The sequence below is a fragment of the Camelina sativa genome, chromosome 12 (assembly GCF_030686135.1).
Source record: "Camelina sativa cultivar CO46 ecotype springtype chromosome 12, ASM3068613v1".
Taxonomy (NCBI): domain Eukaryota; kingdom Viridiplantae; phylum Streptophyta; class Magnoliopsida; order Brassicales; family Brassicaceae; genus Camelina; species Camelina sativa.
This window is the reverse complement of record NC_141891.1, coordinates 37,778,728-37,803,370: the sequence shown is the minus strand read 5'-3', so window position 1 is coordinate 37,803,370 and position 24,643 is coordinate 37,778,728. Positions and strand designations below refer to the sequence as shown.

General features: G+C 33.4%; 3 protein-coding genes and 3 pseudogenes across 5 annotated transcripts; 3 read left to right on the top strand and 3 right to left on the bottom strand.

Moving 5' to 3' along the window:
* The first annotated feature begins 11,263 nt into the window (after positions 1-11,263).
* Positions 11,264-15,382, top strand: LOC104729879 (putative LRR receptor-like serine/threonine-protein kinase At1g63430). Its single transcript, XM_010448909.3, has 13 exons — positions 11,264-11,819; positions 11,963-12,101; positions 12,210-12,281; positions 12,395-12,538; positions 12,646-12,777; positions 12,881-12,973; positions 13,060-13,124; positions 13,225-13,416; positions 13,519-13,724; positions 13,821-13,953; positions 14,054-14,211; positions 14,298-14,513; positions 14,820-15,382. The coding sequence occupies exons 1-13, from the start codon at positions 11,744-11,746 to the stop codon at positions 15,117-15,119; spliced, it is 1,926 nt and encodes a 641-aa protein (XP_010447211.1). The 5' UTR covers positions 11,264-11,743; the 3' UTR covers positions 15,120-15,382.
* On the bottom strand, positions 15,343-19,133 carry LOC104729870 (RNA-binding NOB1-like protein). The gene is made up of 5 exons (XM_010448898.3): positions 17,604-19,133; positions 16,437-17,496; positions 16,167-16,335; positions 15,846-15,965; positions 15,343-15,756 (listed from the first exon to the last, which is right to left on the bottom strand). Exons 1-5 carry the CDS (start codon positions 17,920-17,922, stop codon positions 15,607-15,609), a joined length of 1,818 nt encoding a protein of 605 aa, XP_010447200.1. The 5' UTR covers positions 17,923-19,133; the 3' UTR covers positions 15,343-15,606.
* On the top strand, positions 18,242-19,964 carry LOC104729862 (F-box/LRR-repeat protein At5g35995 pseudogene; annotated as a pseudogene). The gene is made up of 3 exons (XR_015574476.1): positions 18,242-19,131; positions 19,209-19,349; positions 19,426-19,964. The product of XR_015574476.1 is annotated as an F-box/LRR-repeat protein At5g35995 pseudogene (transcript).
* Positions 19,233-19,779, top strand: LOC147933272 (F-box/LRR-repeat protein At5g35995 pseudogene; annotated as a pseudogene).
* A 95-nt stretch (positions 19,965-20,059) lies between the features above and the next one.
* On the bottom strand, positions 20,060-21,722 carry LOC104729850 (glutathione S-transferase T1). Its single transcript, XM_010448877.3, has 7 exons — positions 21,374-21,722; positions 21,215-21,288; positions 21,055-21,115; positions 20,910-20,963; positions 20,741-20,820; positions 20,451-20,656; positions 20,060-20,361 (listed from the first exon to the last, which is right to left on the bottom strand). The coding sequence occupies exons 1-7, from the start codon at positions 21,436-21,438 to the stop codon at positions 20,167-20,169; spliced, it is 735 nt and encodes a 244-aa protein (XP_010447179.1). The 5' UTR covers positions 21,439-21,722; the 3' UTR covers positions 20,060-20,166.
* On the bottom strand, positions 21,688-23,513 carry LOC104754279 (putative xyloglucan galactosyltransferase GT20 pseudogene; annotated as a pseudogene). Its single transcript, XR_015574475.1, has one exon. The product of XR_015574475.1 is annotated as a putative xyloglucan galactosyltransferase GT20 pseudogene (transcript).
* Positions 23,514-24,643: the final 1,130 nt, after the last annotated feature.

Here is a 24,643-nt window from a genome sequence, read left to right as displayed (position 1 = left end):
TTAGTATTAAAACTTTAGTTCAATTATGTGGTATTTTTGGAAAAAAATACATTTTAGTGGTACTTTTGGAAAAAAAAACTAAATTATGGTATTTTTGGAATAAAAACATATTTTAGTGGTATTTATGACAATTGTCCTTTGTAATTCTCTGTTAGGAAAGTGGTTTGCATACATATATTTTTTTAACATGACTTTCCAAATTTACATTAGTTTTTTTTTCAACACTGCATACTTTATTAATGGGAATGTTGGCGATTTAGTACGTCTTAGAAACTTAATTAGAAAAGTAATACGTGTACTATTCACAATTGGAAAGAAAGACCGTGTGAGAGAGAGCTCGACAGAAATAGCAAATTTGGTGGGCCAGGGTGTTCTGGGTAACTTTACTAATTAACCCTGCTCCAATTGTCTTGCCGAGCAAAAAGTTTTTGTTGTATTATGAGGAGGAGAGAAAAGTAGTTTTTTTTTTTTTTTTTTTTACGCTCAGATTTTTTTTTTGTTTGTTCTTTTTCTATTTTTTTTTGTATTCTCCTTCCATCTAAAAACTAAAATATTAGTCAATAATTTTTTTTTTAAAACCAAATTCCAGATATAAAAAAAATCTATGTTTTTTTCTCTATTATTTGATATGCATTTTCTCTATTATTTGAAACTAGGTGCTTCCCCACGCAACGCGTGGGTTGTGGTGTAATTGACACTTTCTTGTTTTTTTGATCTTTTTGTATTCTCTTTTGTATTATTTCGTTTTAATTAGGCATATATGGACTTCGCAGACACTTGTATTAATATACTATATGTTTATACTATTTCATTTAGATGTGTACAATTGGAGCGTTTATTTTTTTATGAATTATGAGGATGTTGTTTCTTGTTTTTGAGTATCCAATCTTATCATTGACTGATATTGTTTCCAATACATTTATTGTATTTTAGATTTCTAATTAACTGCTTGTGTAAACCCTTCATACGTTGATGTTGCAATAATAAGTTATTTTTTAAAAGTAATTATCTTCCGTGTAAGTGATTATGTTTGTATGCCCATGTTTTGGTCTAATATCAATAAGATCGTTTCTGTTTTTCTTTAGTTGGCTTTGAAACCAATTTTGAGTTAAGCAAATAATGGGTTGAATTATGGTGTTAATAAGTAATATAGATTCTTATGTATATATATTCTATATATGTGACTATAAGTTTAGCTAACTAAAAAATTCTGTAATATTTAAATATAATATTGAACATATATATATATATATATATATTATTTGTGGGAGGAATGTATGGAATTATTGGATAGAAGTTATTTTTGAGTTAAATGACTTTTTATGCCTTTAAAGTGAGTTTAATATTATTAAATTTTCATATATGTCTTGACTTTTTTTTTAAAAGGAATACCAAGTGTTTCCTTCCAAATTTGAAGTGACATAGTATTTTAGTTTTCTTATATGATTTTATGAACTTCAATGTAAAGGTTTTTCAAAGTAATAAGTACACTCACATTGATTGAATTATAAAATTTGGAGAAATGTTTATTTCGATTAATCATCTGCTCTTTTAAATATATTAAAATAAGTATGTTATTGTTCCTACAAATAGGACAACATATATTATAGTTTAACCATGGAGTTAAGTAATGGAAATGGAACTTGTAATTGCAAGATAAAATGTTTATATATATTATGCTACACATTGATCGTTTAAAAATGAATAGGAACATCTAATTCTCAAATAAAGTTAATTTTTTTTTGTTAAAACCAACATATGTGAATTTAAATTTAACAGTGCAAATTTTAAAAATAAATATGAATAGATTAGAAAGGCAAGAAATAGAAAAGAAATATTTTATTTTTATATAAATAAAAGAAAAATTGAAAACAATGTTAAATATATATAATACTTTCTAAATTAAAATATAGAATCAAACTCTTACAAGTTACAACACATATGAGATATAACAACATTTGATATTGGTGGGAGAGGAGGAGAGAATGATTACTATAAGATGGTAATCCAAATTAGATAATGGAGATGAATCTATAAAAAATAGAACAATGTAAAATATATATATATATATATATGGGAAAAATGTCATTAAAATCCCCAAGTCTACATTTTCGTTGATTTAAATCCCGAACTCTGCTTTTGGAAGAAAAAAACACCAATTATTTGTTGACTTCCAAATAAATCGCAAACTCTTGTTGACCCAGCCTTTTGAGGCACAACATTAAGTGGTCAAACGCAAAAATTAAACGGGGTTAATTATCTGTTAACGAAATCCGTTAATAGCAAAACGACGCTGTTTATAACACCCTAAAACCTCCAAATTAAGAAATCGATTCTCAATTTTCCCAATTCACAAACCCTAATCGATCTCAATTTATCTTTTCTTCTTTAATTTCTCTTTTCTTCTTCGGTTTCTCTCTTCTTCTTCAAGTTGACGAGATGAGTTCTAGCTCAAAGACATCGGTGGTAGCTTCGTTCGACCGTGGAGTGCCATTGAAGTGTGTTTGTGGAGCTGGTGTAACGATCTTTACATCGAGAACTGAAGAGAATCTTGGTCGACCGTTCTTCCGGTATATAACAAAAAGAGATCTGGAATCTTCTCGTCATCGAAGATATCATGTTCGACTAGGGTTAGATCGATTAGGGTTTGTGAATTGGAGAAATTGAGAATCGATTTTTCAATTTGGGGGGTTTTAGGGTGTTATAAACAGCGTCGTTTTGCTATTAACGGATCTCGTTAACAGATAATTAACCCCGTTTAATTTCTCTGTTTGACTACTTAACGTTGTACCTCAAAAGGCTAAGTCAACGAGAGTTTGCGATTTATTTGGAAGTCAACAAATAATTGGTGTTTTTTTCCTCCAAAAGCAGAGTTCGGGATTTAAATCAACGAAAATGTAGACTTGGGGATTTTAATGACATTTTCCCATATATATATATAATACTTTCTAAATTAAATTATAGAATCAAACTCTTACAACACATATGAGATATAACAACATTTGATATTGGTGGGAGAGGAGGAGAGAATGATTACTTATAAGATAATAATCCAAATTAGATAATGGAGATGAATATTTTAAAATAAGAACAATGTAAAATATATATCATGTAGTCTCTAAAATTAAAATTTAGCATTAAAAATTTACAATGATATTTTTCATTTGTTTTTTACAATCCATACTACAAAAATAAGAAATCAAACATAAAAAGAAAATGAAAAATGATTTGAGATATTGTAGAAGAGAATGAGAGAACATGAAAATGAGATAGGAAAAGAATGCCAATATGAGAGAATGAGAGATTGAGAGAATGCTTATTTATATGATAAGAAATGATGGAAGTTACATTTAGAATTATGAAGTTACAATAGTAATTTATTGTGTTTGAATAAAATTGAGTGGTATAATATGATTAATGCATAATTTATTTTATTTTCAGTTATAATTTTATTTTAATGTGTGAGTTAAATTTTTTGTGTTTATTGGGTCTTAAATATTTTTTAAAGCAACTAGAAAGCAAATAAAAAAAATAGAAAATTAGAAACATTAAATGAAAATCAACCAATAAGGAGAGACAAAAACCTTACTTTTATATATATGATATATTACTTTAAACTTTGAAATGAGAAATATATTATAAAAAATTATTTTACATGAGAAATATATTAATTTAGCCAACCAAAATATGAATATAAGTTTAGCCAACCAAAATAATTAAAAAAATATTAAAATTTAACCAAAAATATTTTTCTTGAAAGATAAAGAAGTTAGTAGGAGGAATGAATTAATGTACAATTATTGGATAGGAGTTACATTTGAGTTAAATGGAGTTACATGCCTTTAATTATAAATAAATATTTAATTTTTTATAACCTAAAATAAAAGGAATACCAAGTGGCTGAATCAAAATTCACATGATTTGGTTGTTTGTTGATATAAACTCAACACCTACACATAATATTTCAAAATAAAAAATATTACTTTTGAAGTGACAAACTAAATTAGTTTTCTTATAAAATTATATGAATTCTTCAATCTCAATAATTTTTAGAGAATTTGTTAAAAATGCCCCTTTTGATTTACCCCTTTTCAAAAATACCCTCTTTTCTGGCCATTTTTATTTATGCCCTCTTTTAATTTTTAATGACCAATTTTACCCTTAGATGAAAATTATTTTATTCAATAAAAAGAAAAACAAAATTTTCCCGCCAAAAATTTTTCGAAAAAATTTTCCCGCCAAAAATTTTTTTGTCAAAAAAATTTTGATAAAAATTTCGAAAAAAAAATTTCCCGCCAAAAAAAATTTACAAGGTGTTTATAAGGCTTTTATAAGGTTTCTACCTTATAAACACCTTGTAAAGGCTTTACAAGATTTTTTAAAGAGTTTTAAAATGTTTTTTAAACAACTTGTAAACGCTTTTACAAGATTTTTAAAAAGTTTTTAAAAGGTTTTAAAAGGTTTTTAAAAGGTTTTCAAATGGTTTTTAAAAGGATTTTTAAAAGGTTTTTAAACACCTTCTTAACGCTTTTACAATGTTTTTAAAAACCTTGTAAAAGTTTTTATAAGATTTTTAAAAGGGTTTTAAAAGGTTTTTAAACACCTTGTAAATGCTTTTAAAAAGTTTTTAAAAGCGTTTACAAGGTGTTTAAAAACATTTTAAAGCATTTACAAGCTTTTTAAAAGCATTTACAAGGTTTTTAAAAGCGTTTTTAAAAGCGTTTACAAGGTTTTTAAAAGGTATAAATTTCAATATTTTTGGCGGGAAAATTTTTTCGATTTTGGTGGGAAATTTTTTTTTTGGCGGGAAAAAATATTTTTTTCGGGAAAAATTTTCGATTTTGGCGGGAAAAAAATTTTGGCGGGAAAATATTTTCGATTTTGATGACTGTACATTCTTGCTGTCACTCAAAAAAGGGTAATTTAGTCATTTTGTATATAAAGAGGGGTAGTTTTAAAAATGGTCAACATGAAGGGGTATTTTTAAAAAGAGATATGGAAAAAGGGGCATTTTTGAGAATGCCCCTAATTTTTAAAGCCCCAAAGATAACTTATATTTTTTGTTTTTCACTCATCAATTTAATTTATAGTGCTAGATTTCATACTAATGGTTTCATCTTTAGAGAATTTAGTTAAATGGTATTTTTAAAATTATAATTTTTTTTATATTTAAGTTCCAGCTGAATATGATTTCCTTTTTTGGATCATTTTTTTATTTTCATTAAACACACAAAAACCAATTGTTTAATTATGCTCTTTTTGTTTTAAAAAACTTCAAATCATTAAAAAAATATATATATTATATTGATCTTTGCAGATTTATCAATTGGATCACAAAACAAAATAGTCTTTATAAATAGAGTTGATAGACTTTACAAAACAAAATAGACTTTATAAATGGATAATTATATTGATCTTTAAATATTATATTGATCTTTATAAATTATTAAAAATGATACATGAATATGTGAGATAACCATAGACATAATAGATAATTAGATATGGATCATTTCAACTTCATGATCTTATTGTGTGGTGAATATTGTAAGAAAATATGAAAATAATGACTTATAAGATGTTAATATAAAATAGAAAATGAAGATAAACCTTTTAAAAGATTAATATATATATATAAGATATACATATTATACAAACTCTAAAACTAAGCTTTTACAGTGATATTTGATTTGATTTTTTATAACCCATACAACAACAATAACAAAAAAAACACAAAACAAAACAAAACAAAACAAAACAAAAAGATTTGAGAGTAGTGGAAGAAGATGAGAGAATGAAAAAGTGATAGACTGAGAGAATAAGATAATGAGTATTTATAGGAAGAGAAATGATGAAAATTTACATTTAGAAAAATGAGAGTTACAATTCTAATTTATTGTTTTGTTTTAATACACTTGATTAATACAACTTAGTGGAGAAATAAAGTTAATGCATAATTTATAGGGGGAATTTATATGATTTCAGTTTTATATTATGTGAGGTAAATGTGAAAATTAATTGTTTCTAAATTTGTGTTTTAATATAAATATTTTTTTTTGTTAAAATTGCATTGCATGCCAAGTGGACCAATAAGGAGAGAGTGAAACCTTACTTTTATATATATGACTAGAATGAGTCCCACGCGTTGCGTGGCTTGAATAATATAGAAAATATACTATGGAGCTTAATATATTGAGATTTATTTAGATTTTTTCTCAAATTGATTATTTTGTATTTCATATCCGTTAGTGTAAAAATTATATTATAACTTCTTAACAAAATACTTGTAGCAAAATATTAGATATGTGCAATACCAAAATGTAGGAAATAATATATTTAACAAATGGGACTACAAAAAATTTGAATGTATAATTAAGTTATGTAAAGTAAATTTTTTTTGTTTTGGAATATCAAATTTTTCTTTTGTTTATTGGCAATAGTTAAGTAAGAATTTTTTTTACCAAAAATACCAAAAAACTATAAAGGAATCTTAATGATAAATGTTGAGATATATAGTAGAGTAAAACTTAATTTTGTTAAAAAAAAAAACAATGTTTCTATTATGTTTGTGTTCCTATGATGGAGAGGTCCACGGTTGATAACATGATTATATTTATTATATTTATTAAAGAAATTTGTGTTAATTTGGTTGTAGTGACTCATTAGGATGATGAAAATACTGAAAATGTTGTTATTTATTATGCAAGTTGGAAAGAGTAGCAAAGTTTTTTTTAAAGGTTAGTTCTAGAAAACAGAAAAACTATTATTTATAACAAATATATTTTGTGGAGTATTAATGTTTTTTAAAAACTTCATACGTTACAATAGTAACTGCTTACTCTTTAATTTCTTTAAGATTAATTGCTTTCATACATTTAAGATTTTGAATTTTTAGAATTAAATGTATTTATTATAGTTATTAATTCAAAAACTTGCTCTTATAAACTTCCATGTAGCATATCTTCTTTTTACGGGTGTCTTCTAAAAAGTAAATATATTATTACTTTTTGTAAACTGAATTTCTTTATTTAATCATACTTAAAAAAATAAATATGAAATTGCATAAGTTAAAAAAGCTTTAAGATACAAAAGTTTTGGTTATTTCTTCGCTATTTAAAGTTAAAAATAAATATCAAATTAGATAGCGCTAACATAATTTAAAGATATTAAAATAGTAATAATTTTCCTTAGAAACATATTTTTCTAGATTTTCTTTGTTTTTTACTTCATTATTTCAAGTGAAAAAAACCATATTATGGTAAATATTAAAGGGGCATTCTCAAAAATGCCCATTTTTCCATATCTCTTTTTAAAAATACCCCTTCATGTTGACCATTTTTAAAACTACCCCTCTTTATATACAAAATGACCAAATTACTCTTTTTGAGTGACAGCAAGAATGTACAGTCATCAAAATCGATAATATTTTCACGCCAAAAAAGTTTCCCGCCAAAATTTTTTTTCCCGCCAAAATTGAAAATTTTTCCCGAAAAAATTATTTTTTCCCGCCAAAAAAAAAATATTTTCCCGCCAAAATCGAAAAATTTTCCCGCCAAAAATATTGAAATTTATACCTTTTAAAAACCTTGTAAATGCTTTTAAAAAACTTTTAAAAGCGTTTACAAGGTTTTTAAACACATTGTAAACGCTTTTAAAAACCTTTTAAAAATTTTATAAAAACTTTTACAAGGTTTTTAAAAACATTGTAAAAGGGTTTAGAACGTGTTTAAAAACCTTTTAAAAATCCTTTTAAAAACCATTTGAAAACCTTTTAAAAACCTTTTAAAACCTTTTAAAAACCTTTTAAAAATCTTGTAAAAGCGTTTACAAGTTGTTTAAAAAACCTTTTAAAACTCTTTAAAAAATCTTGTAAAAGCCTTTACAAGGTGTTTATAAGGCTTTTATAAGGTAGAACCTTATAAAAGCCTTATAAACACCTTGTAAATTTTTTTTGGCGGGAAAAATTTTGGCGGGAAAATTTTTTTTTTCGAAATTTTTTATCAAAAGTTTTTTGACAAAAAAAATTTTGGCGGGAAAATTTTTTTGAAAAATTTTTGGCGGGAAAATATGTCGGAAATTTTTTGGCGGGAAAATTTTGTTTTTCTTTTTATTGAATAAAATAATTTTCATCTAAGGGTAAAATGGTCATTAAAAATTAAAAGATGGCATAAATAAAAATGGCCAGAAAAGAGGGTATTTTTGAAAAGGGATATATCAAAAGGAGCATTTTTAACAAATTCTCAATATTAAACCAATAATATATTTTGCTGATTCAAATTTTCCCAGAATTGAACAAATAAAGGGGAAGGGTGGGGAAGAGTGAACGACGAGGAGGAGAAGAAGTCGGAACTCAGAGATTCTGTCGGTTTTTCTTTGAGAAGTCGATAAAATTATGTGGCCCATTAACCATTTACAGCCCATTACTAATTGGATTAAACATGAGATAAAATGTTATAAAAATAAAACAAATGATTCAGAGGTGCCACGTGGCAGATAGATAGAGCTTTTTAGAGGGTGTAACCCTACTTTATTATATTAGATACTAATAAACCTTAATGTTAAATACATTCCAGCAATATTTGTGGATGGTTCACACTTTCCAGCAATATTTGTGTACGGTTTAATCCATCCAGTATATTAGATAGATTCAACCGTCCAACAATATTTGTGTACGGTTTAAATATCCAACATGTTGGATAGATTCACAAGTTTCAGCAATATTTGTGTACGGTTTAAACCATCCAGTATGTTGAATAGATTCACACCTTCCAGCAATATTTGTGTACAGTTTAAACCATCCAGTATGTTGAATAGATTCACACCTTCCAACAATATTTGTGTACGGTTTAAACCATCCAGCATGTTGAATAGATTCACACCTTCCAACAATATTTGTGTACGGTTTAAACCATCCAATATAGTAGATAGGTTCACACTTTCCAGCAATATTTGTGTACAGTTTAACCCATCCAGTATATTAGATAGATTCAACCGTCCAACAATATTTGTGTACGGTTTAAATATCCAGCATGTTGGATAGATTAACAAGTTTCAGCAATATTTGTGTACGGTTTAAACCATCCAGTATGTTGAATAGATTCACACATTCCAGCAATATTTGTGTACGGTTTAAACCATCCAATATGTTGAATAGATTCACACCTTCCAGCAATATTTGTGTACGGTTTAAACCATCCAGCATATTGAATAGATTCACACCTTCTAACAATATTTGTGTACGGTTTAAACCATCCAACATATTAGATAGATTCACACTTTCCAGCAATATTTGTGTACGGTTTAACCCATCCAGTATATTAGATAGATTCAACCGTCCAACAATATTTGTGTACGGTTTAAATATCCAGCATGTTGGATAGATTCACAAGTTTCGGCAATATTTGTGTACGGTTTAAACCATCCAATATGTTGAATAGATTCACACATTCCAGCAATATTTGAAACGAAAAATAGATTAATAAATATTTGAATAATTAGGTTATATTATTTTCAATGTAAATAGGTTATATAATATTAAAATTACTACCAATCAATGAAAGTTATAGTAGCACAGTGGTTAAAGCTAAACGACTTAGTATATTAATCTTGGTTCGAATTACACTAGATTCATATTAAATTTTTTGTTTAAATTAAAGGGATAAAATTGTAATTACAGGCTTCTTCTTCTCCAGCAAAACCCTAATGCCGTCGCCAATTCCTGTATTTTGTTTTTTTTAAACAGTTTTTCCTTTAAACTTAACCAAAATTTATAGATCTATCATTAAGTTAGAAATTTAACCAAAATTCGATGTTTAACGTGGTTTGTCTTTAGATATCATTCATTTTTAAGGAGGAATGAAAGAAAAAAGATTGAATTATTTAAGAAAAAATTAGGAGATGAAGTTAGTTTGGTGGGGAAGGTGATGGACTAAAAGATAGAAGAAGAACAGAATTTGCTATTTGGGATTTAAATGAGGAATCTTTAATCTTTCTCAATTGAACTTTTGTGATCTACCATTTTGGGCAATTGTGTAATTATGAACGAATCAGAGAAATCATGACCTTTGGCTTGTGTCTCGTAGAAGACAATGGAAAAAAGGGTAATGGAAAGAAAATTTATTATTTTATAGAAATTATTAATAAAATACTCAATGGCATTAAACCGTAAATAAGCTATATTGGTGAGGGGTTGTAAGTCAAAGAAATAGTAGAGCACAGTGATTTATGTGGTTTTTCCTAATTATAAATAGTAAATGTACTACTTTTCAAATTATGTTTTGAAAACGTACTAAAATGCCTAATATCCCTTTATTAATTAAGATGAGAAATTGTTGACAGAGTGAAAACTAGAACGAATACATTGGGGAATCGTTAAATGAAAAATAAAATCTGTAACTTCACTTCTCTGGGCTTTGGCTTGAAATGAAAAATAAATTTGTCTGCTAGATTATTAGTTTGTCTTGAAGTCCATTTGAGAAGAACAGAGTCAAAACGCTTTGTCCACCCTCTAATATCTTGGATCCAGTTGTTAATATCAAACCTGCTGGTTCCATTATTGAGAACTCTTACCAAAATCTGACAGTCACCCTCAAAAATTACTTTTCTGTAGCCACTGAGCCAAGTTTGACGCATCGCGAGAACTAGACTTTGGCATTCAGCTTCCAATGCAGAGGTAACAACATTTTCGGTAGTTTGACTTGCTTCACAGAATTGACCTTGATCATTCCTTACAATCCAAGCAGCCGTTGAGCGTCTCTCACTATTGATGAAGCTTCCATCGTAGTTGCACTTTGTCCAACCCGGTGGTGGCGGTTGCCATGATGTTGAAGAAGAGACACTATTCCAAATTTACATTAGTTTTTCATATAATTTTACATGAATTTCCACAAATTTACATTATTTTCGCTTGTGTATATTAATCCTTTAATTTTTCCTATGTAAATGATGCTGTTAATCCAAACAAATAATATAACTACAGTATATACAACACATAAAAACATTAAAATTTTGATTAACCCATTATATTAAATGGTTTTCTTAATTACTATGTACATCTAAAACAATAAAAACTAAAAAAAAAATAACATATATTTGGTGACAAATCAGTAAGAAATATTAATATCATTACTATGTACATGTTATTAAAAATGAAATATATACTTTTATTAGATAGTGATCTTTAAAAAATAAGAAAAAAATCTAGAGTAGTTCTAGTAGGGCCTTATAAATATTCTAATCCTCATTTACTTTATTAAATTAATTGATAAAGTTTAAGAAAAAGTGCCAAAAACAATATTTAAATGAGAAAAAAGGAAATAGAGAAGGAAATTAGAAGAATATATACTTTAATCTGTGTGAACCTTTCTTATTTTGTTTGTCAAAAATTATTGCAAATGCTAATTTCTTCGTCTCCATATAGAAAAAGAACAAAAAAAACTGTCTTTGAATCCAAAGTCTCTGTCTTTTCTCTCTCCTTCGTCACCATCTCTGTGTAACACTTACTAAGAAACTTCCTTTGCCTCTCATGGGTTTTTGCTTAATACCCTGAAAATTAATTAAAGTATCTTCCTTTTTGGCTAATAAATCTTTCTTTAAGCTCTTGTCATTGTTCTTAATTTTCTTCTGCAAGTTATTTAGGTCTTTTTGATGACTACTTAGTGAGAGATTTTGGGGGTTTTGCTTCTTTTGCTGAATTAGAATTTGAAGAAATATTTAGGGAAGTAGAATACTTTACTTATCTTCAACTATGCAGCTTTCTCTTGTGAGTCTTCTTGTTTTAGGGTTCCTCTTTGTGTCCTGTGACGCGTTTGCCTCTAATGAAGGTACTTTGATTTCTCCATCTTTTCTTCGATGTGTTAGTGTTTCAAAGTTTACTTCTTATAGCCTCTATGAATGCCTTTAGTTCTGTAAACTCATGATCATAAGAAGTAATTGATTTTTTTTTTTTTGTTGTTCTTGTATTCAGTTGAAGCTCTTATTAGATTCAAGGAAGCTATGTATAAGGACCCTTTGCTAATTTTGTCTAATTGGAATGTCCCCAATTTGAGTCCTTGTGATTGGAACGGGATTATATGTTCTCCAACTAAGGATTATGTTATCAAGATGTAAGAAACTACAGTCTCCTCCTATCTTTAGAGTTAGTTATCTTTAAGGATGTAAAGAATCTAGTATTATGATGTTTTGATATCTCTTTCATGCTGTGAAACTTGCAGAATTATATCGAATACATCGTTGAGAGGGTTTCTTGTGCCAGAAATTGGTCAGATGACCTACTTGCAAGAACTGTATGGTTTTGATTTTTTTAATGACAATACCTGAAAATATATAAGGTTGATGATGAATAGTGTTTAGAAATTCTTAGATGGCTTTTTTGTGTGGGTGTTGAATGCTTCTTTAGGATCCTGAGTGGGAACATTTTAATGGGGACAATCCCAAAGGAGATAGGAAAGTTGAAGAGACTCAAGATCTTGGACTTGGGAAACAATCATTTGACAGGAGAGATTCCAGCAGAGATAGGGAGATTGTCAAGCATTAGGACACTGTAAGAAACGCTTTAAGCTTTTTTCCACGATCCATTGATGCTTGCTATGTCATCTATCTGATAATGTGCTGAGATGACCATTCTTGTGTTTTTTTTTTACACTACAGAAATCTTCAGTCCAATGGGTTAATAGGAACGTTACCTCCAGAGATTGGAAACTTGAAGTACCTTAAAGAACTTATTATTGACAGGAATAGGCTTGTAGGAAGTATTCCTATTGCCGCAAATACATCAAAAATGTGAGTTTATCCAATAGTCCAATGTGGCATAAGATGGACACTTATTGTCTATGATTGAAATGTTAATCTATCTTCTTTTTTTTTGGTTTGTCTGAATCATCAGTGGTTTGTGCGAGTCTTCTCTACCGAAAGTGGCAGATTTTTCTTACAACTTTTTCGTGGGAAGTATTCCGAGTTGCTTGGATTACCTTCCAAGGTATTTCTCTTAAGAGCCTTTTGTCCAACTAGCCTTTACTTTGTTCGTTTGATAATATCTCTCTGTGTCATTGAAAATCATTGTAGAACGAGCTTCCAAGGAAACTGCATGCAAATCAAGGATGTTAAGCAGAGGCCTTTTTCACAATGTGGTTAGTGGAAAATGACTTTTTGACTTTAATAATGCCGATAAAACGTTTTCTTGATCTTATTTTTCATTTTTGAATTCTTTCAACTGCTTAATTCATTTAGCTGCAATCGTGGCCAAGAAGAAGCATCCTATCTGGCTTCGGAATTTTGAGATAGTCACGGGATCATCTGTTGGTTTGCTCTTTCTAGTTGTACTTTTCTCTGCATTTAGCTTGTGCAACGTAAAGCGCTCTCTCATCGTTCCTTGGAAGAAATCTGCAAGTGAAAAGGAGAAGTTCACTACTGTCTATGTTGGTTAGTAATTTTTAGAAGTTCTAAGATAAATACAAAAAAGCCTGAAAGAGCTTCTAGTTGTAGAGATGAATACAAAATACTGAAAACCGTTTTCTTTTACAGATTCTGAAATGCTGAAGGATGTTTTAAGATTTACAAGACAAGAGCTAGAAGTGGCATGTGAAGACTTCAGCAACATCATTGATTCTTGTGCAGATAGTCAGATATACAAAGGAACAATAAAAAGCGAGACTGAGATCGCAGTAATCTCTCTCTGCGTTAAAGAAGAAGATTGGACCGGATATCTCGAGCTTAATTTCCAGAGAGAGGTTCTTCATCTTATGTTTGTTTATCACCCACCAAGTCACTTGCAAGAAAACATCAGTATAAGCCTGATTTTTTTTTTGTACCATTCATTGTTTCAGGTTGCGGATTTGGCTAGGTTAAACCATGAGAATGCGGGGAAATTATTGGGATACTGTAAAGAGAGCACACCGTTTACAAGAATGCTTGTTTTTGAGTATGCATCGAACGGGACACTATACGACCATCTCCACTGTAATATATACTTTCGAGCTCTGTCTTTGGTAGTTTTCACAAGAGTAAAGATAACTGTCAGTAATACCAAATGATAAATGATGATAAATATTTGATGCAGATGGGGAAGGGAGTTTAGTATCGTGGGCAAAACGCATGAAAATTGTTATAGGCATCGCACGTGGTCTCAAGTACCTTCATACTGAACTCAATCCTCCATTTACTGTCTCTGAGTTGAGCTCAACTGCAGTGTATCTCACTGAAGAGTTTACTCCCAAGGTAAATTGATCCCTTTTTCTCTATGCAGTTAACTAAGCTTCGCTACTATCTTTATACTCTTATTTTAATCCTCCTTTTCTATGCAGCTGGTTGATTTCAAATCCTGGAAGTCGATTCAGGTAAGATCAGAGAAGAATCTGAGGAATATCAGTTGTGAAGGAGCTATATGTGTACTACCCAATGCAATAGAGCACCGAGATCTTGATTTACAAGGGAATATCTACTCATTTGGCATTCTTTTGGTGGAAATTGTAAGCGGAAGACCTTCTTATTGCCAAGAGAGAGGGTGCTTGGTGGAATGGGTAAGAATAGCTTTCTCTATAAGCTTAAAGTTGAGTGATTAGTATAAGTGTCTCTCGTTTAGTGGTATAAGTGTTTTCACTCGTTTAAAAGCCATCTCTTATAGTTGCATTACCTTTTTTACCCATTTTCGAAAGTGGAGAAAGTCTCAAACTTTGCTATAATTCAAACCAAATGGGTACAAATGTGATAGTCGATGAGGGTGAAGAATTGGTTCCAGGGTTGCAAAGTATTGACCTTTAATCCATGACAAAAATAAGGATACTTGTGGATGCTGAGATCTGATTCCAACTCCTTAACTTTTGCAGGCAAGGGAAAAATACCTTAGTGCACCAGATGTGATAACTAGCTTGGTGGATCCTGAGCTCAAGCATTTCAATCAAAAAGAGCTTGAGGCGGTATGTGAAGTGGCCAATCAATGTCTGAACTTGGACCAGAGTGAAAAAGACAAGGATAAGCCTCCCTGTTCGATTCAGACACTTTGTGACACACTAGAGAGTAGAATCACTGTGTCCATTTCTGCAGAATTCAAATCATCTTCTTTGGCATGGGCCGAGCTCGCGCTGGGCTCGCCTTCCAACGATGACCAAGATGAAAGGAGTAAATAAATTGGCTTATGAGTTATGACATTAACTTTTTCAAACTTTTTGCTACTTTTTTGCATGGTTGTTGCCAAAGCTAGATGACATCTCTTATTTGTACATGGCTTACAAGAAGAATTTTATAGTCGAGGCCACGCCTGGGATAAGTCATCAGGTATATGTTACGGTCAATCTATTGTTAGGCTGGAGGTGTAATCTTGTACTAAGTTCTTGAAGAACTGAATTTGAGTTTTAGCCAAAAAAAAAAAAATAAAGATTGTTTAAAATTAGAGGGATAAGATATCACATGAACTATTTCTCAAACCCCTCATAACTTTTTGATCAACATACAAATCTGGTAACCGAATAAAAGTTATAATAAACTCACCTTTTCAAACTAGTTTTGGACTACAAGCCAACAATCAAAACGAAAAAGTGAAAAAGAAAAAAAAGAGACAAAATCATTGGCATTTCTTCTGAAGCAAAGGAGATGCTTGTTGTGTCGGAGAATTTATCAGTGCATGGAACGAGAGTAATGGTTGTCATTAGGGTTTCTTTTCTGGCTGAAAACCGCCATAGCTTTTCTCACAGGAGGCTGCAATGGCGCCTTTCTATCACTATGATGGTTCAAGAACACATCGTCTGATACGAAGTACTCATCACCCTGAAAACAACAACATAATTACCTTAAGGTTTCTTTCAATCAAAGTTAACAGATTTGAGTCTGAGATAGAAGACACGAAAGAGACTAACCGGTTTGCTTGCTTGCTTCTTGGTCTTAGGGTGGAGAAGCTTCTGAGGGAGTTGATCTTCCCGTAAAACAAGATTCTTGGTGATTGCCTCTCTTCCTCCTTTAGGCATTGGTATCGAATACTGCACAGAAAAAGAAGGTATCAGCAGAAGCTTTTGTCTGTATATTAGGGTTATGTATTTTAAAGGAAACAAGGGTTTCTGTTTAAAAGCAGTGACAAATAAAGAAGACAGATTCTTCACTACTACAAGGTGTTTCAGTTTAGCTTCTACTTCACTACTACAAGGTGTTTCGGTTAGCTTCTGCTAATAACGAGTACTTACTTGGGTCCCTCGAAGTGTAATACGAGGTTTACGTGCAGCTATGATGGTGCCGTTCTGGCCTATTGTAACCGCTACCTTGCGTAGAGTGCCGCCATTCCCACACTTAGGACAGAAGATTCTTCCAATTTCAGGAGTTACTGTGTAGCAAGCATGGCATTTCAAAATCCACCTGAAGATAAAATTGCAATAAAGGGTAAGAAATGCTAAAGAAAAGTGTCTGACATTTGAACAACAGAAGAGAAAAGAAAGTTTCTGATTTATATAGTGTACCTGTTCAGTTGGCGAATTTGCATTCCTCCAGGTGCAAGTAAACGCAAGCCCATTTGAAGAATAACATTTTGCATTGCAAAATCACCAGTTATACAGGCCACACTAGACTCAGACAAGGCTCTCACCGACCAACTCTGCTCACTGCTATCATCATCTGCAATTGATGATGCCTCAAAGGTATCCCCAGCCTCACTAGCAACCTCTAACTCTTGATTTGCAACATCGATCCCCTCAGCTTCGACTTCAATATCATCCTCACCACTGATGAAAGTTGCTTCAGCATTCGTCTCTTCAGTCCCTTCTTTTAGTGAATCTTCCTCCAACCTCATATCTTTTAAGATGGACGATAGATCCTCACCATTCTTTCCACTACCTTTTGCATGGCTTTCATCGGCATCTTTAGACATCTGATTAGACTGCTGATGCAGATCAGCTGTGTCATCAACCATGTGTCGAGCTTTGTCAGCTTCTTGATCTTTCTGAATTTCTTGTTCAGCCAAGGCATTGTAATGTTCCCACTTGGCCTTTCTTCTAAGAAACTTTGAGTGAGTACTTCTACTAACAGCAGGTCTCCAATCACTGGCATCATCATCATCACCATATTGCCCCTTGGATGCATCAATTCCCTCCACTACCATCTTACCCTCAAGCTTGATCTCTGTTTTCTTTGGCGGGTATCGCTTATGCTTCTTCTCACCACCTTCCTGCTCATCCTCTTCAGTATGAGAGACAACAGAACCAACCTCAGAAACAGTGTCTGAAGCGAGAATATTCATGTTAAGGTCTTTCAAAGGAAGGATTTTGGAGTTAGCGTTGGATTTGTCCTCAGTCTCGTTTTCGAGTGCCTCCCACTCATCCAAGTTAGCCACATTGGATCCCCAACCAGGCAAATCCTTCTCAGGTAACCTCTTTACTCTAACAGTTTGGATCGGTGGAGGAACATCTCTAAGATTTTTAGTACCATGAACCTGAGCCTCAAGCGTGTATGACAAAGCAATCAATTTAAGATCAACATCAGACAGAGTTTGCAAATCACCAGTAGCCTTCGCAAATTTAATAACTGCAACACAAGACAATCACAAACCTACTTAGGTACAAATTTCACAAAATAAAGAGTAAAATTTACAACTAAGGCACGAGGGTCACAAAACTAATTTAATGATGTACCTTTACTGAGAGATTCAGGAGAAGGTTCCATGGTATCAATAGTGAAAGGGATGAAAGCGAGACGACGGCGAGAAGCAGGGTCACGAATCTCAGAGAGCACTTCAGGGACGGTTACGAATTTGTCGGCGAAGTTTGTTAAGCTTTGGCCTCCTTGAATGACGGCGTTGGCATCAACAACCGCCACTGATATTCCCTTTGTGGATTTGCAGTTTCCGACTATCCCGAGAATCGCTGACGGAGCTCCGTCGTTAACCGGAGGCTTTGGAGGTGGATCCTTCTTCACTATAGAACTCCACATCGAGGTTTGATTCGGATCCATGGTTCGTTCTGGAGATTTCGTTACTTGCCGCTTCAAATGTGATGGATGGGGTTTAACGAGAGAGACTGAGAGAACCCGACGGCAAAAACCTAGGTCAGAGAGAAGACGACGCCGTTTGATTCATTAGTTGTAAATGGGCCTTCGTAGCCTCATAAAGGCCCAACCAATTGTGTAGAGTAGACAAATCCTGCTTTCCTTTACCAAGGTTTGTGTCGATCTTGACTCAGAATCAAAAAAAGTAGAGTGATCAACTAAACCTAACTTGTGTTTGATTTGCAGGGCGGAAGCAAAGAGTCAGTTAATTCGAGACTGAGACTCTATGGGGTCTAGAGATTTCATCAGCAGTTTGCCGGATGAGGTTCTTGGGAAGAAAATCCTGTCTTTGCTTCCGACAAAACTCGTTGTCTCCACATCTGTTATGTCCAAGAGGTGGAGGAATCTGTTCCTTTTTGTAGACAAGTTTGATTTGGAAGACTCAACATCTCTCAGAAATGATGGCTTCTCTGATTTCATGGAGAAAACAGTGGCTCTGCTTCTTAGCAATTGTCCCATCAAGAGACTCACTCTGAACTGCCGCTATGAACAATCTAGTCTTGACCGTTGGATTCGCAGTGCCCTCCAACGCGACTGCTTGGAACTAAACTTGCAATGCCCGTATGGTCATTCTCTGGATATAGGGATCTTCTCCTCGAGCAATACATTGGTTAAACTCACACTATCTAGTCATCTAACTTCTCTTCTAGGGTACGTTCCACTTGAGGAGGGCACAGTGTTTTTCCCAGTGCTCAAGACACTTACCCTTGGTGCTGTTGCGGCTGATCCAGATCTGTATAATTGGCTCATCTCTGGATCCCCTGTGCTCGAGGAACTATTCATACGTGATGTTGGTGATGGTGATGACCCGCCAACTTGGACGAGGTCTGTGGTTAGTGCATCCATCAAGCGACTCACGATTTTTTTCCACTTTCCTTATAACACAGAACCTTATGAAGACGATGTTGAGATAAAGACACCTAATCTTGAGTTTCTTGACTATTCTGCTCTCTCTCCGATGATTTTGATGTTGGTAATCTGAATTCGCTTGACGAAGCTAGACTTGATCTTCGGTTGTGGGAGTTATCTACCTCATGTCAATTTGGTGATGTTACAAATCTGGTTTCTGCAATAAGAAATGTCAAGACCCTTCACCTCTCTTCCGGTTCTCTTGAGGTGAGGTCTCTCAGAGTTACCATTGTCTTATTTACTATCTAGCTATATCTTGGTTTCTGATTGTGATTATAAATCAGGCCTTTTACTACTGCTGTTTTACCATGCCGGTCTTCCACAAACTCCTTCATCTATCTATTGTGAGCGACAAGGAAAACGGTTGGCAGGGATTGCCTCGTCTGCTTTTGAAATCTCCAAATCTACAAACTCTAGCTATAAAGGTATTTCAAAGCTTTTTGCAAATTAGCACACACGATATTTGTTTTGCACATTTTTATAGTTTTGCTATACTTTCAGGGTCTTTTGCACAAAGTTACTTATAGATGTGGAAACGCATGCGTTTGCACTGGCAAGCCTGAGAAAAAGGTGTTATATAAGCGTTGTTTAGATAGAAGTCCTCGTGAGGAGGTGAAGGGGATGTGTTGTTTATCGACATGTCGAGTTAAAGTGCTAGAGATTTCAGGCTATGGAGGTAGTTTTAGAGAGGTGAGACAAATGGCGCATTTCTTGGGAAAATTGAAATATCTTGAAACTGTGAAAATTGGTGTCGAAGAAGACCACAGCAACAACAACAACAACAGTGAGTTCTTGCGCGCCAATCTTAGGACTCTTGATAGAGCTTCGTCAATGTGCAACATCCAATTCTTCTGATTTCTCTCTCGCTCTGTTCTGTCCCTTCCTTGTTGTGGTTTTCTGGCTGACAACTGGTGTGATGGTAATGTGGAAGAGACTAAAACCAAGCTAAACATCGGTTGTTGTTAGTTATATAAATTATGTGTAATTTTTTGTTTGGTGAATCTTGCTCCATGATTAATGTAACACCCTCTTCTCAAAAACCTTCATGATGTGATGCACCAAACCTATCCGGGAAGAGGTTCAAAATGCTCAGGTAGGTAAAATCCAATTTGAGCCGCAAATAGTATACGCAAACCTTGAGAGAGTGTGATTTTATTACGTTCTTTGATTTTCTTACAATGAGTAACCGAGTTATTCAATAAACCATTGACACCTGAAACCGATTTTGCATAAGTTTTGTTATTACATCTTAGATTGAAGACCCGGTTTAGATACGGTTCCCATCTCTCGCTGCCTCTGTAATCTATCTTTGGCTTTGAAAAGGACCTCATGGACCTCATCAAAATGAGGCATCGTCGCCTTTCTCGTATTATCAATCCATTGTTCCACTTTCTTATGAGGGCTTAGCAATCTAATACGATCTTTGTCATCCAAAACCTACAAAATTGCATAAATTCTACAATCAAAAGCCAAAACAGAGATAAGGAAGCAAGTTTTTGCTCGAGAGTATGTTTTATATTGTGTACCTGCAGCTGCGTCAGTTCACATACAAGGCTCAGATCAGCTATAGATGGTTGGTTGCTTCCAAGCAAGAACTTGGCATTGCCCTTGAGCCAAAAAGTCTCAAGAGTGGACAGAGACTTTGTTAGTAACTTCTCAGCATCAGCAGCTGCTTTCGGATTCAGAGGAAGACCGAGAGCTGGAGCTAGTACACTATTCAGAACATATCCAGCTGAAACAGTAGAATAATAACCAGAATCAGAATCACTCTATAAGTTCTTCACATCGATATCGATATGAATACAACTTGTAATACCTGCACCAGGGCGTAAACTGGTGTGATGCCAATCCAAAACTGAGTGGATCTTGGCTCTTTTGGAAAGATCATTCGGGTACCTAAAGTAAACGAACAAAAGTTAAATGGTTACACTTTGCAAAGCATAAAGAACATGTGTCATTGTCAAACAAACAAAGTAGAAACTTACCAATGATCAACTACACTTGGGAACGCTGAGGAAAGATATATCAAGATAGCGTGACTACGAAAAAAGAACAAACTGTTAAAGATTCATAAAACAAATGGTTTCTCGATATAAAGGAAGCAAGAATCCAAAAATTGTGTTAAAAAACCTCTCAAAGAGCTTAAGTCTACCATCAACAATAGCTGGAACTTTCCCCATAGGGTTAATATCTGAGAAACAACAAAGACACAAACTTTAAGATCAAATCTCACTGTAAAAGACCAAAACCAAATCAAGTTTCAACCTTTATGTTCATTATTAATACGAACCTTTGAATTCAGGGGTTAATTGCTGACGTTTCGATAAGATAATCAAAATCTCATCGAATTGGATTCCATTAACCCTTCAAAAGCAAAGAGTAGTTCATCATCATGTATAAAAATGGCTGAATCGCGAATTAACAAGGAAGAAGAAGGAGTTTTTTTTACTTGCAGAATATGATGACAGCACGAGATGGCTGTGACATCCGATCCGCATACACTTTGAGCTTCATCTTCTCTTCTTCTTCTTCTTCTTCTTCTGATTTTGTGGATCAGAAAGTTTCAGAACACACTGATGATGAATAATCTTGGGAAGAAGAGAAGTGATCTCACAGACGCTTCGCTTTTTCTACAATAGAGACTAAAACATCGTGCCGTTCTCTGTTCTGACCAAAAGACTTTTCTAAACCGGCTTGTTAGGCTAATAATAACCGGTCCTTAACCAGAACATTTTTTCGAAACAGAATCATGCATCATACCAAACTAGAAAACGTTTACATTTATCATCAAAATAAACAAATCATAATGGTCATGACAACATGGCTTTTATGAGAGCAAACATTACAAAAAAAACTTATACCAACCTATTGATTTTTTCAAGTAAACTATCAAAAGTAATATCAAAAGCATCTCGAAACCTCTGGAACTTAGCATTAGAGTCTCCATAGACCAAACCAGGCAAAAGCTGGTGAATAATGTAACTTCTCATTTCCTCTTTCTCACTTAGAGTCTTTGCCATCAATTTTTCTACCACGTTTACTCTCTTTCCCTTGATCACATCTTCTTGGTTTATATACACTGAATATTTCCTATGATCTTCCGGTAAGTGCCACGCGTACTGATAATAAGCTGTGTATGGATTAAAGATCACCGGAATGCAACCGGAGATTAGTGAATCGAAAACAGATTTTCTCGTTGGACTATCTCCTGACGGTTGTAGACAGAACTCCGAATCTTGGAATAGCTCTATGACATTTTCAGGCTTGTCACAACTTCCGTTAGAACAGTTTAAGAATCGGCATTGGTCAGCAAGTGTTGTGCATTGTTCGATTAGCGTTGACCGGATGCTATGAGGATTACCGGGTCTTGCACCTCCGGCAAAACTTACAACATTCCTTCGAGGTTTGTTCATCATCTTGACCTGCCAGCTAGCGATATCATTGTCTGTTTTAGGGTGGAAATAGGTCGGATGCGGGATTGCGATGTCGTTGACTTCCCATGGATGTCTTTCGATGAGAAGCTTTGTAGGGTTTTTCATTCCTTGTAACTCAAGGAACCTTGAGCCCCAAGGAAGTTTACTTCTTCTAAAATCCCAAGAAATCTTGCCGAGGACAAACACATGATCTTTTCCGGCGTTTCTCTTCCAGGATTCCTTCGATTCAAGCCATTTCAAAACCTCGATCCCCAACCGGTCCTTCATAACATCAGAAACATTATTCTTGAAATGCCATCTCAAAACATCGAAACCGCCATAAAAAGGGACATAAAATATCGTAGCTTGTGTTTCGTTGTAAACCCTACAAGGATGCTTCAAAACCCTAGAGTGGAAGATCGGTTCAAGAGCATACTGATGTGTCCTAAACCAACCTCGACCAAGATTCTCAATTGATTCTCCAAAACCTTCATTCTTGAAAAACTTACACATGTTAGTCCAAGGGACCATATCAATGCAGTCAACCAGTAAATCTCGGTTGAATTTAGACGGTAAATCATAAACATAAATTCCTTTCCCTTCACAAGATCCTGGATTTTCGCCTTTTTTCCTGGTCGACAACCAAGATCTCTGGACATGAATGTACTTAATCACTGCCCTTAACGCGTAGCCTTCTCCTTCACTCTTAGGTTTGATGTATTTGTATTGTTCTTCCTCAGATTCGTTCTTGGCTTTATGATCAAGAACAGACTTAGTAGTCACACCATAACGCTTTCTATCTTCACCCGAAACAATCGCTCTGACAAATGTATCATTCTTTTGAGAAATAATTTCTCCATATTTCTTAAGAACAACACTCGGATCGTTGAGTTTCCTTGAGGAGATGATGAAGGTCGAAGATAACCAAAGGTAAAGAACAAAGAAGAGAGAAATTGTGAGAAGAAATCGATAGAGGATGGATTTGCCGAAGATAAAACAAAGATTTTGACAGAAGAAGAAGATACGAGGATGACCATAGCTCTTCTTGGGTGTTGTTGGCTTTCTCTTTGAGACCGAGATAGCCATGTTCTTCTGCTCAGTCTTATTTTCTTCGCTTAGCATATTATAGATTTTGTGGTTTGGAAGTTAATTTTATGATTTTTTTCCTTAAGCGATACCTACGTATGTACTCTTAAAAAAAAAAAGATATATTTCTTAAGAGGGGTATTGAATTAAAATTTTAAAAGATTGTTATTCAATTTGTGATTTTTAAATCACTATCCAAATCCAGTGTTATTGAATTTAGAATTTCCTTAAAATCAGTCAAAGTAATTTAGAATATATTGTTATTCAATCATAGATTTATAAAAATCTTATAAAATCCACTGTTATTCAAATTTAATAATTTATTTTGTAAAAGTGGTTTAACATTGATTTTAAAAGATTTTGGATAGTTCTTTAGTTGAAAACTAGTGAAAAATAAGAACGAAACAATCTCACCTTCATATGTGTTATTCTGAAGGATTTGAAAAGAAAAAGAAAATCAAAGTTCTCAAAGAAAAAAAAAAAAAGGCATCCTTTTCCTTTGTTCTTTCACTCTCAGAAAAAGAAGGCTTCGCTTTAATCTTGTCATCTCCTTTCTTTCTTTTTCACTCTCTCTCTCTTTCTTTTTCTCTCTTTCGTCGTTTAGTGCATTTGTGTTTCCTTAGAGGAATCAGGGAAAAAATGGCGACTGTTCACGCTCCTTTTCCCGCCGCAGCGAATGCTTTCTCGGGACCGAGTTCTGCGGTGCCAGCGTCGTTATACGTCGGAGACTTACACCCTAGCATCACCAAAGGTACACTCTACGACGCGTTCGCCGAGTTTAGGAGTCTAACCTCTGTTCGTCTATGTAACTGAGGAGGAGCTGAGAAAACACTTTAGTTAATGTGGCACAATCACTTTTGAGCAACCTAGTTCAAACGTATAACTTTTTTTTAAAAAAAGATCGAGAGATGGCGAGAGAGATTGCGATTAGGTCTTCCTGCTGAATGATTCCCGGCGGCGAGAATCGAGTTGGTGGGGATCGTTTTGGATTATGGGATCGTTTTGGTGGGGATCCGAGATCTCTATTGCCTTTAACGATGATAGATCAGGTTCGGATGGAACAGATTCATGGGATTTGGGGAGAGAGGGATCTCGCTCTTCAAGGATGTGGATCGGATTTTTGGCTGATTTCACAGACTATGAAGGATCTGTTGTGGTGGGATATGGCTCTGGTGGGATCCGTTGGGGATTTCGATGGGGGATTCGGGTGTGGAAATGGA

What these genes read in the sequence shown, in the direction of transcription:
- LOC104729879 (XM_010448909.3), top strand. Translation starts at nt 11,744, where the DNA reads ATGCAGCTTTCTCTTGTGAGTCTTCTTGTTTTAGGGTTCCTCTTTGTG. An exon ending in TGCTTGGATTACCTTCCAAG is followed by an intron (nt 12,974 to 13,059) that starts GTATTTCTCTTA and finishes AAATCATTGTAG; the next exon opens with AACGAGCTTCCAAGGAAACT. An exon ending in AGCTTAATTTCCAGAGAGAG is followed by an intron (nt 13,725 to 13,820) that starts GTTCTTCATCTT and finishes TCATTGTTTCAG; the next exon opens with GTTGCGGATTTGGCTAGGTT.
- LOC104729870 (XM_010448898.3), bottom strand. Translation starts at nt 17,922, where the DNA reads ATGGATCCGAATCAAACCTCGATGTGGAGTTCTATAGTGAAGAAGGAT. An exon ending in TCCTGAATCTCTCAGTAAAG is followed by an intron (nt 17,497 to 17,603) that starts GTACATCATTAA and finishes CTTGTGTTGCAG; the next exon opens with TTATTAAATTTGCGAAGGCT. An exon ending in CAAATTCGCCAACTGAACAG is followed by an intron (nt 16,336 to 16,436) that starts GTACACTATATA and finishes TTTTATCTTCAG; the next exon opens with GTGGATTTTGAAATGCCATG.
- LOC104729850 (XM_010448877.3), bottom strand. Translation starts at nt 21,438, where the DNA reads ATGAAGCTCAAAGTGTATGCGGATCGGATGTCACAGCCATCTCGTGCT. An exon ending in GCTGTCATCATATTCTGCAA is followed by an intron (nt 21,289 to 21,373) that starts GTAAAAAAAACT and finishes TTGCTTTTGAAG; the next exon opens with GGTTAATGGAATCCAATTCG. An exon ending in ATTAACCCCTGAATTCAAAG is followed by an intron (nt 21,116 to 21,214) that starts GTTCGTATTAAT and finishes GTTGTTTCTCAG; the next exon opens with ATATTAACCCTATGGGGAAA.